This window comes from Phodopus roborovskii, unplaced genomic scaffold (assembly GCF_943737965.1).
Source record: "Phodopus roborovskii unplaced genomic scaffold, PHOROB, whole genome shotgun sequence".
NCBI classification, from domain to species: domain Eukaryota; kingdom Metazoa; phylum Chordata; class Mammalia; order Rodentia; family Cricetidae; genus Phodopus; species Phodopus roborovskii.
The window spans coordinates 37550622-37572490 of record NW_026126433.1 but is presented as its reverse complement, the minus strand read 5'-3'; the positions used below and the strand labels follow the sequence as shown (position 1 = coordinate 37572490).

Genomic DNA, 21869 nt, shown 5'->3' with positions numbered 1-21869 from the left:
TTCCATCAGATATAAAAGACTTCAAGTTGCTGTGGATTTTTGGCTTCATTTTTCAAGAGCAGAGGGAAAGATCATCTCTATCTTCATTAAGAAGTCCACACTAAACTTCAGTTTCCTTCTTCACAAGGGTTGGTACCTTAGTTTTTCCTTATAATGTACAGTTTTGTGTAGGTGAAGTTTGAGATAGTCATTAATATATTTTATCTGATTATAATAGGTGGCATAATACTTTCTAAGCATGGTAACAAGTTTAAAAGGGGGAGTTAAGAAATTAATTTTAATTCACTCTTTTCAGCCCATAGATATTTATTAAATTTTATCCATAGCACCTAATAATGTTGCAAAGAGTTTATTGCTCATCCACAATGAGACAGAACTGCAATAAAGGTGTGTTGTAACTGTAATAAGAGATCTACACGAGTCACTATGGTTACCGAGAAGGAAGGGCTTAATTAACTGTGCCCAAGCTTCTCATAAAAGACGTTACACTGGAGAAACAAAGAGGATAGTGGAGTCAGTATCTGCAACACAGGGCATCTTCATCAGCAATGGCCATGGATGCAACAGTCTTGGATGAGGTTCAGTGAGGCAATATGCTTGTATCTCAACATTTGCCCCTGTGTGGTATGTCCCCTTTATCTGTGCTTCTCTGTTCCTTTAGGCTCAAACCACTGAGGTCAAAGACTTCTTTTGTGACCTCTGCAGCCATCACAGTACCTAATTCATAGTTTGGGTCAGTGTTTATTGAATAATAATAAAAAAAACCTGTAAGTGGATGATTATAGTCTAAGGCTCAGAAGTACTAAGTGTTGATATACCATCATTCTTATAATTGCCCCATCTATATTTCTGAGCTTTAGTAATGCCACTAAAAAGAGAAGAAAATAGCACATGAAATTAACTTTGCATCTGTGAGCACGTATGGAGTGTAATTACTGGTCAATCTCTACTTTCAGCAGTATTGTTTTCTCCTCAGATGCCTTATTCCCCAGCATGCCACTAAAATTTCTGTTAAAGATCCCATGATGCCACAGCTGTGGCACACAGGATATCTACTTCATTCCCTGTCTTATTGAACTACAATCAGGCAACTTCTGGCTCTGCACACCCTTCTGCTTCTGCCTTCATTTAGGTTGTCTTAATTCTGCAATGTTAACACACACATCACACAACATCAAACATGCCAGCACACCCTCTCTTCCAGCACACACCCTCCTGGCATCACACCTAGCCAACTCCTGGATATTTGCATCTCTTATTTCCTCCACAGGCCCCTTTTGTGCTGCCTGCCCATAGCCCACATGGTGTAATGCTATCACTGCACTTACTAAATAGCCTAAAGTTACACATCTGTGTTTCTGTGGCTGACTCTACGTGAAGTTTTGCAGGCAGAACAAGCAGGTTTGTGCCCATTTTTCTGTAGAAGGTATTCGATATATTAGTATTCTCCATGTTCATAAGAACAACAAAAGAACAATTTAGGACAACAAGCTATATCTTTGTGATAAATCAGGTTTTGTGTCAATGGATTGGATGGTGTGAGAATTCTCTATGCTTACTAGTCAGCGGTGGTGCCATGGCCAAGAAGCGGATAGCTGTGATTGGAGCTGGGATCAGTGGCCTGGGAGCCATCAAGTGCTGTTTGGATGAAGATCTAGAGCCGACCTGCTTTGAAAGGAGTGATGACATCGGAGGCCTGTGGAAATTCCAAGTACATTCGCATTTTATTTGACTTTAAATAATACTTTCACTGAAATAGCTACAACAATTTGGATAGTTTCATTAAGTGGAACATACAGGATGTCACATAGTCCCATAATTAGTCAAGTAGTGACTTTAATCTCTGTGCTTATATCACTTATTGAGTAAATTTGTTAACTTTAGATAAGGAATAAAATTTGGAAGACTGTATTCAAGGCAGCTGAAATCCGGTGTGACCCTCGCAAATATTAGTAAAAGGGTGATGGCAATATATATATATTTTAATTCTTTAGGAAGTTAGGGAAGTCATAGATTTGGGTGGGAAAATAGAATGATGGTCCATTGCCCACCTTCTACTATGTAATTTGATACCCTATCTTGTAACCGATGCAGGCTACTATTTCTTAAATGTCCTAGGGCACAGTATAGGGATATAGATCAGTGTATGTATCTCTCTCTCTCTCTCTCTACTCTGTGGGTGTGTGGATGGGTGTGAGTGGGTAGGTATAAGTTTTACAGGACATTTACAGGGCAATAACTATTTTTTTGTTCTCTGAGTTCTAAGTAGCAAGAGATGCACTACTTTCAAGGGTGGTAAATGGTGAATGGGCCCATTTCTCTAATTTTTTAATTAGATTTTTTTTATTTTACTTTATTAATTTTTCTTTCATTTTACATGCCGATCTAGTTCCCTCTCCCTCCCTCCCTCCTTCCCTTCCTCTTACCCTCTCTCCCTCTCACATGCACCCTGACCACCCTCCCCTCCCATCCCCCACCCCCATTCCACATGTAGGGCTATGCCATCCAGGTGGGGGTCATGTAAATCTGTCAAGTCATTTGAAGTAGGGACTAGGACTTCTCTCCTGTCTCTAGGTTGAGGGAGTGTCCCTCCATGGGGGATATGTCTACAAGGTCCTTTTGTGCACCAGGAATACATCCTGGTTCCACTGTCTGAGGTCCCTTAGACTGCTCAGACCTTCTAACTGAGAACCATGTTCAGGGGGTCTGAGTCAGTCCCATGCTGAATTCCCAGCTATCAGTCTGGGGGCCCGTTAGCTCCTCCTTGTTCAGGTCAGCCCTCTCTATGTGTGTTCTGCAACCTGGTCTTGTCCTCCCTCTCTGCATCTGGATTCTAGTTCTACTCAGTGTTTAGTTATGGGTGTTTGCTTCTGTTTCCAACAGGTACTAGATGAGGGCTCCAAAATTTATTTTATATACCAACCAGTTTCCTCTCTGTCCTCCCCTTCCATTCCCTCCCCCTATATCCCTTCTACTCACCCCTTACTCCTAGTCTCCTCCCATCTTATCCAATCCTCCTCCATTTCCATTCAGAAAGGGTAAAGCTTCCTATGGGAGTCAACAAAGCATGACTTATGAAGTTGAGGCAGGAAGCAAGACTATTGATGTTTAATAAGGATCAGGAGAAACAAATAGACCAAACTAGATGTTTATTCAGGGAGAAATAACTTACAACATAGACAGATGAACACCAGCAGGTTCCTGATCCCAAGCATGCCTCTGGATGTTCTGTTCCCGTGTTGCAAACAAGAGGGCTCTCTGTGCCCCCTCCTCAGACTTAGTTCCCCCAGGTAACATCTGGCCCTGCCTCCACCCCCAATAGGCATGGTCTATTGGTGAATATCTCACTACACAAGACCAAGCTCGTCTTCTCTGCATCAAGGCTCAACAAGGCATCCCAACATAAGGAATTGGTTCCAGAAAGCCAGCTCATGCACCAGGGACAGGCTGTGGTCCCACTGCTAGGCACCCCACAAACAGACCAAGCTATACAATTGTCACTCACATGTGGAGAAGGTCTAGGTCAGTCCCATGAAGGCCCCCTGGCTGTTGGACTGGAGTCTGTGAGCTCCCATGAGCTCAGGTCAGCAGTCTCTGTGGGTTTCACTGTCATATCTTGCACCCCACTCCCTTGCTCATATAGTCTCTTCTCCCTCCCTTCAACTAGACTCCCAGAGTTCAGCCCAGTGCTTGGCTGTGTATCTCTGCATCTGCTTCCACCAGTTACTGGATGAAGGTCGATGCCAATTAGGGTAGCCACCAATCTGATTACAGGCCAGTTCAAGCACCCTCTCCACTATTGCTAGGAGTCTTAGCTGTGGTCATCCTTATGGATTCCTGGGAGTTTCCCTGGTTTCTCTCTCCCTAACCCCATAATGTACCCCCATCAAAATACCTCTTTCATTACTCTCCCTCTCAGTCCCTCCCCCAACTTGCCCATCCTGTCCTCATCCCTCATGGCCTCCCCTCTACTGTCCCCCCACCCCAAGGAGATCTCATCTATTTCCCATACAGGACGATCCATGCCTCCCTCTTAGGGTCCTCTTCGCTACCTAGCTTCTCTGGGACTATAGATTGGTTATCCTTTGCCTTATGTTTAATATCCACTTAGTGAGTACACACCCTGTTTTGTCTTTCTGGATCTGGGTTACCTCACTCGGGATGTGTTTTTGTTTTTCCTAGTTCTATCCATTTTAGACCCAAGTTTCTAAGTTCTGGTGATCCTATAGAATCATTTTGCTCAGCAGTCATGCATGGTCCATGTGACATCTTAGTGGTCTTCATTGATGCATTAAGTTTCCTTTATTGCTCTTGGTTTTTATCTCCACTCATACACATATCAACAGCCTAACTATGAGACCTCTTCATTCCTCAGGACAGTAGTTGCTCCAGCAAAGTGATTAGCATGGCTGCCTCACTGGGCTCTCCCTTTGGTACCCTTGAAACAGAGAGGTGTCCAAGGAACAGCCTCACTCTCCCCAAACAACTTCCAACACAGTATTTATGTGATTCAAATACCTCTTGGCAACCAATGGGATTTCTCCAAGGATCAGCACTCTGTTTTTACATACCAACATCCATGCTACTTCTTCTTTAAGAGTTCTCCCAGTCAATGAATATTATTGAATACTTACTATGAACAAGGAAACTTAACAAATGAAGGAATATACTAACAAATATGAGTGATTTTGGAACAATAAATTAAAAAATAAGAAGGCAAGGCCAGAGATCATCTGAGAAAAGAGTTTAGAGGGAGCTTTGGCCCAAAACTGTGAGGAGAGAGCACAGCAGGGAGAACCAGCAGTCTAGAGTAGTTGGCTTGTAGTGCCCAAGGGGAAGAAAGCTAGGACACGTGAAATTGGGTTTGACAGGAACTGAGATTAAAAAGAAGAGCAACATTCTTTCATTGTAGAAGGACCATCCTGTTAGGATCCTGTTAGGGTCCATAGCCAAAGGGAAGGCTCTGGACCCCAGCCTGATGGCTGGGAAACTAGCATAGGACCAACCCAGACTCCCTTAACGTGGGTGTTAGTTAGGAGGACTGGGCAGTCTATGGGGCCTCTGGTATTTATCCCTAGAATATGAATGGATTTTGGGAGCCCATTCCACATAAAGGAACATTTTCTCAGCCTAGACACACAGGGCAGGGACTAGGCCCTGCTCCAAATGATATGACAGACTTTGAAAATCCCCCATGGAAGGCCTCACCCTCCCTGAGGGGCAGGAAGGGGATGAGATAGGAGGTTGGGGGGGCAGGGGAGGAAGGGAGGGAGAGGGAACTGGGACTGACATGGAAAACAAGCTTGTTTCAAATTTAAATTAAAGAGGGGGCATGGGAGAGAGGGAGGGAGAGAAGAAAGGATGGAGGGAGGGAGGGATGGAGGGAAGGACAAGGAATTGGGATCGATATGTAAAATAAGAAAAAAAGGAATAAACAAGTATGTCTAATTTCAAAGATTCTCAATAATAAGATAGACATGATGTTACATTAAACTTTATCAAGATCCATGAGAATATAGCAAACTGTACTATTCAAAATACTATATAGTGTATCATGCATGTTAGTATCTATAACATTTCTCTTGGAAGTTTTATCATCTGTACAAATGTTCACTGTATATGCTTATAAGTTCATGGCTATCACATTATTTTTAATTAATAGTTCCTTTCTTTAATATAAAAAATCTTGTTTCTAAAGAAGAATTTTTACATACATTTCATGACATTTGGTATTACTATTATTAAATTATCTCTCTTTTTGTTAGAGAGTGTGCATAAAGCTGTATGAGCCCCAGCTAGACCTGGAGTGTAAAGAGTGTAGAATGGGTAGTGTCTGGGTTGCATTGGACCTTCCAATTTTGTGTAGTATCTTCTGTTTACCTCAAATTGTATTTCACTTTCATACTTAAGGAAATTTTTACTGGGATTAGAAATCTAGACAGTCACTTTGACTTGCCATTTTAAAGACATTATTCTCTTTTTCTAACATCTGTCATTCTGATTGAGAAGTCATAAGCAGGTTTTGTTGTTCATTTATCATTATTTTTTTCTCTCTCTCTCGAAAATACAGGAGTTAGGGAGAAAATATCAGCGGATGTTTGACAATATAGAAAAAGCAATGTTCTACTTTTTAAATACCCAAGGCCACTTAAAATATTTTATTACCTTATAATTATGAAGTGTGCTGTATCGAGGGATTTTTCTTGTAGAAAACTCCTTTGGAGAAAATGCCTAGCATCTACAAATCTGTGACCATCAACACTTCCAAAGAAATGATGTGCTTCAGTGACTTCCCCATCCCTGACGACTTTCCCAACTACATGCATAATTGCAAACTCATGGACTACCTCAGGAAGTACGCCAAGCACTTCAGCCTTCTGCCTTACATTCGATTTAAGGTGAAATATTGCACTGAATGTACATATGCATGCATGTGGGCAAATACGCTCACCTGAGCACACACAAAGTCATACCCAGACCTTCCGATTGTCACACATGAAGAAGAGGTCATCAGTGAGCTTCTGCATCAGGAAATCATCACAGGTTGAAATACTTTGATAAATTCCCTGGAAGACTTTACTCATCAGAACATATTATGAACATATATTGCAGTGGCATGGCCCTCCTTATCAATTCAAAATGTTTGAGGACTTATAATTATAGTGATAGAGCTTGAGCCAAACCGTGTTACTTATAGAACAAGAAGCAGGCTCATACAAAGAATATTTATTTATTTCCTACCTCATGCCTATGGCCAGCACTACAACTTAAACACACAAACCCATTTTTCATTTCATGATAAAATTTTAATTCTTTGAACTTCAAAAATGCAGATCAGAGGTAAATGGTTTGGCCTGTCCTATAGATTGCAAAATATGAGGAAATATTTTCTGCATACATATGGAAGTCTTCCTAGGGGGATATTAGTGCTCTTGATCCAGCCACTCCAATATTTCATAAAGCCTCAAGTGTCTATTTCTATAGAAGATTAAGTCTGTAACAGAATTTCCTGAATATTTTGAAAATGCACCCAACACTGAACCTACTGTGGAACTACATTGGTGTGAGTGCCTTAGAAAGTGTCCCATCAGGGTTTGTAGGACTTGAGGAGGAGGAACTGTAAACTGAGTCACCTGTGTTTCCTTATTCTAAGACCACAGTGACAAGTGTGCAGAAGCGTCCAGACTTCGGAGTCAGTGGACAATGGGATGTGGTTGTGGAGACAGATGGGAAACAGGAGAGCTTGGTCTTCGATGCGATTCTGGTCTGCAGTGGCCATCACACAGACCCCCACCTGCCACTTAATTCCTTCCCAGGTATGTCATGAAGAATCTGGTAGAGAGCATTTTCCAAATAATTCACAGGCAGAAATGAGTGGGTATACATGTTACTAAGGTTTCAAGGGTGGCCATAAATGTTATTAAATTTCATTAAATTTTCCCTGGTAACCCTCACAGCAAAGTGTTCATTCTCTATTATCTGGACAATATAACTCATTGAAACACAAAAGCAGGCAAATACAATGACCCAACTCTCCCCCTTAAGATGCAAGCTTATCATTGCATCTAGATTCTAATGAATAACAAAAGTCAGCTAAAATTCAAATGGTTTTCATTTAGTCAACTTAATTTCAGTCTACTCCAGAGAAAGTGAAATTAATAAAAATAAAGCACAAAGACAAATGACAAGTAAACAGCTGGCAAATCCATAAATTTAGAAATCTTAACATATGGGGAAGGAACTTCAGTACATTTATTTATCATGAGTTTATTTTTAATTTTTACTTTATAAGTAAAATATAACTATCCATTCCCTCCTTTTCTTTCCTCTCTCAAACCACAATATATGTGATATAAGTTCTGGTCACTTGGTATTGGATAACCAATTGAAGGGTCTTTTCCCTGGTAAAGACTTTCCTCTGGCTCTTAGCATTTCTTTTCTTTTCTTTTTAAAATAAATATTTATTTAAATTAAAAACAATCTTATTTTACATACAAACCCCAGTGCCCTCTCCCTCCCATGATCCCCACCAATCCCCCACCTCACCCCCCATCCACTTCCCAGGGAGGGTGAGGCCTCTCATTGGGGGATCATCAAAGTCTGTCACATCATTTGGAGCAGGAACAAGACCCCCCCCATGCATCTAGGTTGAGAGTATCCCTCCATAGGGAATGGGCTCCCAAAGCCCATTTGTGCACTAGGGATAAATATTGATTACATCCCCAGAGGCCCTATAGAGTACCCAGACCTCCTAACTGTCACCCACATACAGGGAGCCTGGTTCAGTCCTATGTTGGTTTCCCAGATGTCAGACTGGGGTCCATGAGCTGCCCCTTGTTCAGGTCAGCTGTTTCTGTGGGTTTCCCCAGCATAGTCTTGACCCCTTTGTTCATCACTCCTCCCTCTCTACAACTGGATTCCAGGAGTTTGGCTCAATGTTTAGCTGTGCATCTTTGCTTCTTCTTCCATTAGCTACTGGATGGAGGCTCTATGATGGCATTTAAGGTAGTCATCAATCTCATTATAGAGGAAGGGCTCTCAGCATTTCTTACTCAAATGTAGTGTGAAGGCCATGATATTCCCCTCTTCCATATCCTACCTTCTCATTGGCTAATAAAACCAAATGGTATCCAACTCAAGGGGGGCGGTTAGCTTCCCTATCTCTCCTAACTAAACTCTCTCCCCTTAATCTTAACCCACTTGCCCTCTATTTCTATCAAATTACCCCCCAGGAATCAATAGAAAATATTTTGTATTTCAATTCCTTTCCATGATGCCCAAGAAATCATTGTGAAAAAAGGAGATACAGTAAGACTGCTTTTAAAAGGTTGTTCAAAATTCTGATCGAATTAGGCATAACAGGAATATAAACTTTTTGCAAACTAACACAAATATTTGTAAAATGGAAGTCCCTGGATTTTTTAACATTATAATGCCTATATCAAGGAAAGCATTTTTAGGTATGAAGTAATCCTCAGATAACACAATGAGCTACTTGTACCAGCTTCTTCTCAATGCTTCCTGGCTGAAAGACAGACCCTAGAAAGAGACGCAAACATGTTCACAGAGCACAGGTCTACCAATGCAGGTTTTATGAAGTGTGCAGCCAAGCCAAGTACAGCATCAGGTACCAGCATCAGGCACATAAGGCAGAGGAGATACTAATGAAGAAAAGGTCCCCAGATCCCAGAGAATTGTAAAACAGTACAACACCCAGTGCCTTGCTTTGTCAGTTTGCTTAGAACTGTGAGAATAATATAACGAATAGAATTAGATCCTGGTGCAGTTGTAACACTTGTACAGAGTGAAGACAGATAGATCTATTATTTTGTAAACACTTTATAAGATCACCAGTCTGTATGTGGAACCCATGAAATATTCTTCTGAGTGTAGTCCTCTATCCCCTGAGCTCCATTAAATATAAGTGGCAGTTGAGGGCTATGTGTGATCTTCAGCTGGCTGACCCTGACTTCATTTCTTCCTTCAGAATGTAACTTTGTGTTAGTATGGGCAAGTTCTCCTCATAGTAACAAATTAACTTCTTCCACTATAGGCATTGAGAAGTTTGGAGGCTCTTATTTCCATAGTCGGGAATACAAAAGTCCTGAGGACTACACAGGAAAGAGAATCATAGTGGTCGGCATTGGAAATTCTGGTGTAGATATTGCAGTGGAACTTGGTCGAGTAGCAAAACAGGTTTGTTGGCAATCATTGACTTCACCAGTAGAATCCTGTGCATTTATAGGTAACATCCTGAATATAAGTTTGGCTTAAGAAGGGCCAGAAAAAAATGTAGAGAAATCTATGGACCTACCCTTAAGATGTTCAAACTCTTGCTGAATTGAAAATAAAGGCAAAGTAAATCCCTTATACTAACAATGGGAACAGGCACATAAACAATTGACCAGGTGCCCTAAGTGAAGAGAGAACTAGCTTGGCATCAGATAACTAATTGGATTTTTCTTGGCAAGATCTTCTTATGAGGGACAATATACACTAATTGTCTCCCGAGTCTGGGTTACTCTCACCAAATATTTTCCACAGATTTATTTTATATCAAACAATACAGACTGTTATAGCAATTTATATGGCAATTAACTTACGAATTCAAACTCTTATTTACATATGAGATAAAGCTTTATCAATATCCAGGGTGTTTTTCTAACATGGTATTTCAGAGACAGGTAGGTAAGTGAATTGCATTTTAGTTTTCATGAATAAAATTGATGTTACATAAACAGCCTTCCTCTGGGGCTCAATAAAAGTTCTGACAAAGTACAGCATAGTGGCCACTGCAAGGTGATGCTTGGCTTCCTGTCTTCAGTGGTCAACAGTCTCAAAAGGGGGTGATGGCTAACATTTGAATAGAACAGCAAGTAAACATTCCTGTTCTCCCTTGCTTAATTCTGCCTTCCACAGGTATTCCTCAGCACTCGACGAGGATCGTGGATTTTACACCGTGTCTGGAGTAATGGATACCCCATGGATAGTTCATTCTTCACTCGGTTCCATAGCTTTCTCCAGAAAACATTAACTACAGCAGCAGTAAATAAGTACCTAGAGAAGACACTGAACTCAAGATTCAACCATGCACACTATGGTCTGCAGCCACAGCACAGGTGACAAACTCGGGGCTTGACATGGGTAGACACAATGAGCTCTTTTGCTTTGAAGACAACTGAATTTTTGGCTCCTGATTGATCCTACACCCTTAGGAATGTAAAACACTCAGATTGTATAATTACATTACTGCATTCTCATCCATTCATCAATCAATTAACACTTGATTGCTAGATACCAAAAATTCAGGCAGAAGGCAATACAATGCCTGTCCCTTCAACAGATGTCAACTGTATGGAGATCAGAGAAGCCACAAACATGGGTTTGAGCAAAGCAATGTGAGATGCCATGATGAATGTCAGAGAGGGGTATATCTAGCTCCAAATAAGACATAGTTAATTATTTTGAGGCTGGGGTAGAAGTGTCAGGGAAGCTGCATGGAAGGAGATGTATCTAAGGGATCCTTCTTCTGCAAGAAGATCTTCTGCAAGATCACCCCTGTAATTTCAGGTCCTATGCCATGGAAGTTTCTTGAGTCATAAATCACCAATAGATTCCAGTTAATAAGCAAAAGGTACAGTGGGATTAGGACTAACTGGAGTTAAGAGAAGAAATAAATATAATGAAATATTATTCAAACAAGTTAGGTGCTCCAAAATTCATTCATGGGATACTTATCCTCAAATTCATATATTAGTGATATGTCAAAATCCCCATCCCCCCCCCCCCCCCGCCCCATGCTCTAGCCATACGTGCCCTGACTTCTGCCTCTTGGTGGTTCTGTCACTGACTTTGTCATAGTGCTTGGGAAATTCAGATTCTGTCCATGTTTTTTTTTTTTTTAAAGATGATTGCATAATTTTAAGATATCTCACTTGCTCTACTACATATACAATGAAACTGTTACTATAGTGAGGGAAATCAAAACATTCACGAGCTCACGTACACCTATTTTGGCATAAGCACCTGCTGGCTATAGCCCATATGCTATGAATTTGAACCTTAACTTGTTTATTCTGCACACTGAAACTTTCTATCATCTGACCTTCATCTCTCCAAGTCCTCCTCCATCCTAAAACCTGCCTACAGCCATTGTATTCTCATTTGATTTTTTTCTTTACGTTCTACATGTAAGTAACATAATGTAATACTCTTTTTTAGCATCTGGCTTATTTCACATAGCATATTATTTTTCAGGTTCATTATGCTGTGGCAACACTTTCTTTTTATTAATTTTTTTCTTTTTCATTCATTTTTTGAGAATTTTCTATAATGTATTTTGATCATATTCACCCCTCCCAAATCCCTGGCAGATTTATAGATCCTATATACACCTAATGTGTTATTTTTAAACCATCAAGTTCAATTTGCACTACCCTACTCTTTGATGTTGGCCTTTTGAACTTGGGCTCTTGTGCCTACTAGGCAAGTGCTCTACCACCACTTTTAAGGATGAATAACAACATTCTATTGCACATATATACCACAGTCATGGATTAGACAGAAAGAACAAGCCAGTCAGACAAATGTGTATCACAGTTTATTACTCTAATGTAGCTACACTTAGGCTCTACTCTTATTTTATTTATTTATTTATTTATTGGTTAGTGTGAAGTGAATGAGGCTATAATGAACATGGTGTGCAGATATGTTTCGAGGGTAGTGATTTTTATCGCTTTTGGGTATATACTAAGAATAAGGATCTAGGGGTGATATGATAATACTATATTTTTAAATATCTGGAGCCAGAAGGATCCATTAAGTCTTTGAGTAGTACATAAGTCTTTTTTTGTCCATAGGTCAGATAAGTACCTGGAGATTAATTTTAGGGATCCCGAAGGTGAAACACAGGCACACCCTGGGGAGAGCTTGGTGTGTGATTCTGGTGAAAGGCAGCATCAATCCTTCTTGAATTGATACACTAGCACTGATGCAGTAGAGAAGATGAGTAGGCTGAGTCCCTTCCCGAGGCCAATATGCCCAAGAAGGAGGACACAGAAAGGCTTCCTCTGGATAGCTCAGCAACAACAGAGATGTCTGCTAGATTTCTTGTCATAGAATCGGCCCACTTATACACAAGTACCACCTGCAGAACAGCCACCCAAAGGAGCCTTTAGTAGCCAAAGGCAGCTGTCAGAAGTGTCAAAAAAATACTAAAAAAGTTCTCTCATATGTCAATAACCAGAATCCAGGCAGAAGGATCCAAATCTTGGTGTAGGTCCTAGGGAAGTTGAGTGGATAAGAGAACTCAACTTGCATGAGAATTTGAAGTAATCTTTAATAAAGCCAAGGATACACAGAATTCTTTATGTCATTTCCCAATTAAAAGCCAAAACAGATAGATAACAGGAAAACTGCTTACTAGAAAGATGAGAGATAGGAAAGACACAATACTTAAGTAAGGAAGAGAAGAAAAGATTTTTCAGATTGAAAAGGGGGCCCTTGGGCTCCAGGATCCAATACTGCCAACGCACATGCACACAGATACTTCTCAGTAAGCCCTTCAATTATGACACTTGTTTTCCTGACCTGGGTGAACCGTACTGGGAAGCCACATACATTGTCTCCTGCAAGTTACCTTGAGACTGTGACTTGAAAAACCACAGGCATTTATAAAGGTCTTTGTGTCTTTCCCCAAATCACCAAAAGAAACCAACCCCAGCCTTAAGTCAGAATTCTTTTTTTTTTTATTTTTAATTTTTTTGGGGGGGTGTTTGAGACAAGGTTTCTCTGTAGCTTTGGAGCCTGTCCTGGAACTCTATAGACCAGGGTGGTCTCAAACTCACAGAGATCCGCCTGCCTCTGCCTTCCAGGTGCTGGGATTAAATAAGTTCACTACCACCACCCAGTTTAAGTCAAATTCTTTAACCTAGCTACAAACTCCATAGCCTGGCCTGCTCACTGGAACACACACTGGTAAAGCATCCCTTATCTTATTCCATCAGGATACACTGCACTCTTGGTGATTTCTTCTAGAACAGTTTTGAACATATAAGCCTGTTTCAGTACTTCTTACTTTAAAATTCTACCCTATTATTTCTGGGAGTATCTGCAGTCCCAGCCTCAGTCAGACAAAACTCTTAGGTAAACTGTAGCAGAAAAAAGACACAATCTCCCTTTTATTGATCTGTATATGTACAACCTTGCAGACTATAGCACAATAGAATGTAGATTCTGCTAGAAATTGTCTCAACCTCAGTCCCCTAAATCCCATAAGAAGAAAAGAAAAGACATGTGTGTTTAGGTCCACAATAGCAAAGTATCAGAGCAGATATCTCAGAAGAAAATGGGGGAAAGGTGATAAGTGACATATAAACATTATGTACAGTTAAATTTGAATAAAAGTAGACAGAAAATAATAAAAACACAAAAATCAGAAAGGAAGAAAGAAAAGAAGAAAGGAAGGAAGGGTGGGTGGGTGGATGGATGGATGGATGGATGGATGGATGGATGGATTGGTTAAAACAAGCAAGCTCCAGCTCATTCCCTCTGGGGCTGTGGGGTCTTAGTGCTAGTGAAGGGTACAGTCTACAGGAAACATCCCTGAATGTGCTACTTCCTCTTCATAAACTCAGGCATGATGAGGGAATTCATATGAGTGGTGTCAGGGCTTCACTCCAGAAAATTAAAAAAAAAAAAACTACTAGAATAAAGCACTGAATGACTGAAGCCCCTCTTAATTAAGACACATAAGGTCATTTGTGGGACCCTTGAAATATTCCAGAAGCCATACATATTACATTTCTTCTGATTGTATTTTCCCATTGATTTAGCTTAAGGCATTATTTTACTATGCAAAGACTTAAATTTTAAAAATTTACATGTATCATGTCTATCTTTCCTCTAGTACTTCTTTCTTAAAGGCTAGATAAAAATGGGTTCCCCTATCTCAAGAATGTAAACTTAGTTTCCAAAATGTACTCACTATATTTGAACTTTGAAGTTTTTTTTTGTTTTTGTTTTTAGCATAACTATTTAATTGGTTAAGAATGTGTTTGCCCAGAATGACTAAAGGGAGGATATAATATCACACACTAAGCAGAAGCCGTAACCTCTCAGGCCTAGTGAAAACTAGGTAACTCTATACATTCATTCTTCATTCCTTTCCATATATTTCCTCAAGCCAAACCTCATACTAATCACTCTCGAGTCACTTCCTGACAGGAATGCTTTCTGAGAAGCTCGTCCATCCTCAGAGGCTTTTGTTTTTCTGTGCACATCACAGTGTGCTTAGGGAAGTCATGGCAGGGGCTAATCATTTCCTAAGGGCCACTGGTGCAGTCAAGGAGACAAGGGAATTGAGCCATGCAAAGGGCTGCTGGTGTAATGTGGCCACTGAATACAGAAACATTTTTACTTAGAAGTAGAAATAACAATAGGTGTATATACAGTAAAGGAAATACATGAGAGATAGTTACCATCATTACCAGCCACTGCATACTCTACACAATTGTACATGTTGGCTTTCACCTGCCAAGCAGCCTCACATACACACACACACATGCATCACCATACACATGCACTCTGAGCTACATTACAATAGCTGTGAGGTAGTAGGTGACAATTTTGCAGTTCCAATACAATTTCAAAGCATCACTGTCAATATATTTGGTGGATTTGCTTTTTATCAAAACCCTGAATGTGGTTCATGACTGTATACATTTTTACTTTTCATGACCTGACCACATAGTTCATTTATAATAATAGATTGTTTCTCTGTGTTATTTTCAGTCCAAATCTTACCTCTGTAGAACAGAGTCTCTCAATTTTTTACTAGGTACCTCTTCCTTGCTTGAACAGAAGATTGGCTGGACAGGGTGGTCAGGTGACTTGGCTTCCTTAAATGGGACTGCATTGAATATAATCCTGAAGAGACTAGTATGTGCCCAGAAAAAGGCCACATCCAGTATATGTAGTCTTTGCCCTCTCCCTCTCTCACAATTCTTCTCTGGATAATGGGTTCAATACCTGGGGAGCAGTTACTCAAGACAACATTTTATTATTTAACAAATATCTGAGCAGCTGCTGTGTTGTCAGGAAGCTTTATGGTTACCTCTGCTACAGATGTTTTCTACACATGTTTCCACATATATTTTAATCTCACTTACGATAATAACTTGGTACATAAAAAGAAAGAAGGAAAACTAATATAGCCTATAGCTTGTTTTCAAAAGCCAATGTCACTTTCCCTAAAATCTAAGAAGTGAAAATATTTTATAATAAAACAAATAAGAAATATATGAATGAATGAATAATATTACATATGAAGATTTTCAAGATAAAATATGACACAAGATACTCTAAGTAGATCTGAGATAGCCGATAAGCACTCAGAGTACAAAATATACTATCTTATTTACTGAGATAGGTCAGTAGATAAGATCACTTGATGTAAAAACATGAATCTAAGTTGAATCCCAAAACCCATGTAAAAAACTAAATTTTACAAGTCAGATATGGCCACATGTGCATGTAACCCCAAATTTCGGAGGCAGAGGCAGGTAGATCCAGAAGAGGCAGCCTAGCCAAAATCTCAAACTTTTAAGTTCAGTGAGAGACCGTATCCCAAGGGAATAAGACCTAGTGTGATAAAATGGGATGCTTTATATTCTACCTTGACCTCTGCATGCTTGTGTATGAGTATGCACCTATACCCCCCCCACACACACACACTCCTATGTTTGGAAGAGAACTGACAAGAGAAGTTGCTAGCTTCAAATCCTTTTCTCAAACATTGCTTTCTCCTTCTTAGAATTGCTTAGCTTTTCATTTTCATACACAGACCACTGAGTCAGCATCCCACCGTCAGTGACGACCTTCCAAATCACATTATTTCCGGAAGAGTCCGAGTGAAGCCTAATGTGAAAGAGTTCACGGAAACAGATGCTGTGTTTGATGATGGCACAGTGGAGGAGAATATTGATGTTGTCATCTTTGCCACGGGATACAGCTTTTCTTTTCCATTCCTTGAGAGTCTCATTACAGTTACTGACAACGAAGTATCCCTGTATAAGTTGATGTTCCCTCCAGACCTGGAAAAGCCAACACTGGCTGTCATCGGACTCATCCAACCCTTGGGCATCATCCTACCTATTGCAGAACTCCAGTCTCGCTGGGCTGTGCGGGTGTTCAAAGGTCTGTGAACAAAGGCTGTGAGGGGGTCTGGCAGTTCACCTAACATAAACCTTCCTTTCTCTTCAATTAGTTCTCTCCTTCTGGTTAAATATTCCCTTCCTTTTTGTTGTTGTTTTCCTTGTATTGAAAATAGATTTTTTTCCCCTCACACAATGTATTCTAATTACATTTCCTCCTCCATCCCTAAATTCCTTCCCACTCACTCCTCACATCTAGATATAGCCCCTTCCTGTCTCTTATTAGAAAAGAAACAGGATTCCAAAGATATATAATATAATGAAAAGTAATACATCAGAACTGAACAAGACAAACAGAGGGAAAAGAGCCCAAGAGAAGGCACTAAGAACAGAGTTGGTTAACTCCTAAGGAATACAACACTAAGTTGGAATTCTAGTATATACATGAAGGACCTGTATGGCAAAAAGAGAGAATTAAAAAAAGTTATAAATGAACAAAATTAAAATAAAAAGTTGATTTTTTAAAAAGAAGAAAGCCCTGTCACAAATTATAAGACAAGGAACCTCTAAAGATATTGTTGAGTGTTTTCTGTTGGCTTTCTATCATTGAGAATGTAGCCTGCCCTTAAGAGTAGCTTGTTTCCTCAGTGAGATTCCCCTGGAAGGAACTAAATTCTCACTTGCAAATGATTATCAACTGGAAATTAATTCTGAGTTTGGAATGGGGCATATGTCCCCTTATCCTTTCAGCCCTAGAACCCCATCTTGTGTAGAACTGTGCCCGCAACTTAGTCTCTGTGAGTCCATATGTGTGTCAATGTCATTGATTCAGAGGGCTTTGTTTCTCTGGTGTCTTCTCTTCTGCCTCCTTCTCCATGGGGTTTCCTAATACTTGGGGAATGGAGGAGGGCACTTGGTGTAAACATCCCTTTTGGGGTTGAGTATTCCAAGGTCTCCCAACTCTCTGCATATTGTCTGGCAGTGGGTATCTGTATTTCTTCTCTTCTGATGCAGGAGGAATCTTCTCTGGTGATGGCTGAGCAAAGATAGCATAATTTATGATTATGCTGTCATATCTATAACAGACCATATTTTTTGTTTGTTTGTTTGTTTTTAGAACAATAGTATTTTGTTTTACTTTAGGTTCCAGTCTATTTGATCTCAGGTTCTTGGCCAACTAAGCAGTGTTGGGTATGGATTCCATTTTATGGGGTTGGCTTTAAGTCAAATCAGATATTGGTTGGTTACTCTCACACCCTTGTGCCACCCTTGAACTAGCATATCTTGCTGGTAGTATATCATTGTAGATCAAAGTGTTTGTAGCTGTGTTGGTGTTTGTTTCTTCTTTGGTAGTGTGTAGAGTACCTTTCCATACAAACACAAGTGCATAGTGGTGAAGGCTCTAAGTAGGGATCAGTTCAATGTCTCTATGTTCAATGAGTTATGTGGGTATTGTTTCCATCAATGGGGCCTTGCCATCAGTGTGTGGAGAGTAACCAATAGTCTTGGATAAAGCTTGGGCTATTTGGGGATTTCCATGGGAACCCCTTAGCTAACAACTCAATTAGATACAACCCAATCCTGGTACTAGAAGTTTCATTTTGGTGACAATAAGCAACCAGTTGGGAATTTGTCTCCCACATTATTTGGAAATTTCATTTATATTTCCTTCATGTGTGTATATATTTTAGGAAGATTCTTCTCTATTATCTCCCATTATCTATAAAATAGTGCTTAACTTTAGTTATTTCTCACCATATTACCTCCCTTGTCTCTCTTTTCCCTCTGCCTCCCCACTTGATCCTCCCATTCCAGCCATGCCCCACCCATAAATATCTATTTTATTTCCTTTACCCAATGAGATCTTCATGTCCTCCTGTCCTTTTCACTATACCTAATTTCTGTATTTCTATACATTGTAACTTGTTTATAATTAACTTAACAGCTAATATCCACATAGAAGTGAATACATATCATATCAGTCTTTCTGTGTTACCTAACCCAGGATGATTTTTTTTCTACTTTCATACATTTGCCTGAAAATTAAATTCCATGATTTCAATTTTTAACATCTGAGTAATACTCCATTGTGTAAATGTACCCCATTTTCTTTACCCACTATTCTTTTGAGGGACATCTAGGTTGTTTCCAATTTCTGGCCATTGTGAGTAAGGCAACAATGAACATGGTTGAGAAAGTGTCTCTGTGATAGGATGAAGTATCCTTTGGGTATATGCCAAGAGTGGTATAGCTAGATCTTGAGGTAGATGATTCCCATTTTCCTGAAGAATGACCATGCTTATTTTCATGGTGGCCAAACAAGTTTGCTCTCCCATCAGCAATGGGTGAGTATTCCCCTTATTCCACATCCCTGCCAGCATAAGCTGTCATTTGCTTTATTGATCTTAACCACTCTGCCAGGTGTAATATGGAATCTCAAAGTAGTTTTGATTTGCATTTCCCTGATGACTAAGGTTGTTGAAAATTTCTTTAAGTTATGCATTCCCTTTTCATTCTTGCAAAATCTGATGGATTTTTTTCACTTCCAGGGCTGAGCAAATTGCCCTCCATGAAGACCATGAAGGTAGACATTGCCCAAAGGAAAAGGGCTATGGAAAAACGGTAAAAATGCAGTAACAAGTGTTTGGAAACTACAAAGGGATGATGAGGGTCTTAGTGTGAATCTAACTCAGTTCTCCATGTCTAGGTCACCCTTCTCCATTCCTTACACCATGATGTCACACAGCACAAAACCAAGTGCACACCTTAGTCCTCTGACTCAGTTCTGTGGTGAATGAGTGTATCTTATCCTTTCAGTGCCTTATTAAATCTGCAGTTACAGATTTAATCTCCATCTTCAGTGATTTTTCTTCTAGGATCTCACCATGGAAATTTAACCAACCCCTGAAAAGTGGCATTAATCTGACTTTCATCACAATCATGTTTCTTATGTACCAGCCAATGGCCTAAGGCTAAGGTACATTTATAGACCTGAGGCCAGAGCCTCTGACTATCTGATTACTCACTGCTGGTTGACAGTGAATACAGGGAGGGACCAGAAGTTAAGTTCTCCATTCCATCTCCATATGACACAGTTTTTAAAAATCTCACCTTTTCTATATGGGTTTGAGAATCAAACTTAAGTTCTCAGACTTGGCAGAGAACTCCAAGATTTTTAAGATGTTCTCTGACCTCCACGCATGAACACCACAGCATTACACACACACTAAGAAAATGAATAAATGAAAAAAAAATATTACTTCTAAGGCAGGCATATTAAAGATCACTGTGAGCACAGTCTGCAGAAAAAAAAAATAGTGAATGTACATCAAGAACAAAAGCGAGGATTCCGTGTCTGCAGTTGCAATCAACAGCTGGTGGTGCTGGGTTTTTTAGGGAAGCTTGCTCGCTCTCAGTTTCTTTACCTCTAAGGTAGAAATAAAGCTCCTGCCCAGTGCCAGAAGCTGAGTCTTCCATATTCTGTCTTTCTTTTAGGTATGTGAAGACAGCCCGGCACACTATCCAAGTGGACCACATCGAGTACATGGATGAGATTGCCACTCTGGTTGGGGTAAAGCCCAACCTGCTGCTCCTGTTTCTCTCAGATCCAAAGCTGGCCATAGAAGTTTTCTTTGGACCTTGCACCCCATACCAATACCGTTTGCGGGGCCCTGGGAAATGGGGTGGGGCCCGGAGAGCCATCCTGACTCAGAGAGAGCGGATCATCAAACCCCTGAAGACTCGAATTACTAGTGAGAACAATCACTCCACCTCAGGGATCTCTTGGACAAAGGTGGCACCGGTTGGCCTGGCATTTCTGGCTGCAGGTTTAGCATACTTTGGATATATTTACCACGGTAAACGCAAATGAATGAGGGAATTGTTTAGTGGGGGAAATATGTACTCCTATGTACTCCTACTCAGTGTTGTAGATTATTACAAAGCTTTTATTCAGTAGCATATGTCAATTCATTAGAAACAATAAAATTTCTTTTCATTTAAATTGTGATATTTAAAGAAAGAACTGAAGAATAAAATAGAATATATGTCAGAACTATCGATGAACTACTTTAACTTTCACTATTCAGAAATTTGTAATTACTATGCTGTATTAAGGCTGTCTGAAGATTTAAGTAGCAAGCATGAGTCCATGCTGGCTGTCAATGTCACTGTACCTGGGGTTTAGGTCATTCTCTCCCTATGTGGGATAAATGGATTCCCCACTGTTGGAATTTCAGGAGTGCCAAAAGGCTCCTCTGTCTCAAATGCCTCCTTGCTCCACCAACTATTATAAAGAGTTCCTAAGAATCCACCTCCGCCATTTTGTTCTCCTGACTATAAAACTCCATGGAAGGAGAGTGGGGAAACCAAGTGGGGAAAGTGAGGAGCATATGAACTACCATCCCAGAAGATACGTCAGCAAACTATTCTAGAAGCACCACAATGAAATTTACTCACTGAGAAACATCTTGCTTTCTTGTCAGAATAACTCAACCTATTCTACTGAGAGAAAAATGCCCACATACCTCCCAGGAGCTTGAAATGGAAAGGACACTGTTTTGCCTCAAGACTTCCATTGCTGCCTCAAAACTACTACATAATCACTTGATGCAGTTGTCCTTAACCATAGAAGTTACTTGGTTGGAATAACCAAGTCTCAACAGCAAAAAAATATAAGGGAACTGTGCAGATGTAATTAAGATAAAATTTAAAAATCCAGGTGGGAACAAACACCTGAGCATGGCTTCTCTCTTGAGTCACACCTCACATTTATGTCACAATGACACCAAAGACACATCGTTTTCTCATTCGAAAAGAAACATTATCGTATTTTACTGACATAGAATGTTTTTTCCCAAGCTTCTTACTTATTCTCATAATATCCAAGTGAAAAATCTAGAAGTTATTTATGTGCTTCCATCTCCTGCTGTAGGTTGTACTTCTAATGACTCCTGATTTTACCTTCTGGGCATCCCTGAAAGCTATTTTATCCTTCCCAAGTGAACCACTGGTGTTCAAGTTCAGCTCTCCACAATTTCACGTGTCAGCAGGTTAAATATTCTTCCTTTCCATAACCTTGTCATCTGTTAAACTTCTCTGTGGTCCACCCTCCTTCACACCACCTTCGTGATTAGATCTAAAGGGGAAAATCTCACCTTCCCTCTGCCTTAAAATCTCTTCAGCTTTGAAAGAGGACACCTGTCTAGAACCACCCTT

The 21869-nt window shown here is 40.1% G+C and overlaps 1 protein-coding gene across 1 annotated transcript; it reads left to right on the top strand.

Annotated features, from left to right (window-relative positions):
- The first annotated feature begins 1576 nt into the window (after positions 1–1576).
- On the top strand, positions 1577–20534 carry LOC127223244 (flavin-containing monooxygenase 5). Its single transcript, XM_051185732.1, has 8 exons — positions 1577–1711; positions 6210–6398; positions 7154–7316; positions 9554–9696; positions 10420–10619; positions 16343–16695; positions 19202–19274; positions 20148–20534. The coding sequence occupies exons 1-8, from the start codon at positions 1577–1579 to the stop codon at positions 20521–20523; spliced, it is 1632 nt and encodes a 543-aa protein (XP_051041689.1). The 3' UTR covers positions 20524–20534.
- Positions 20535–21869: the final 1335 nt, after the last annotated feature.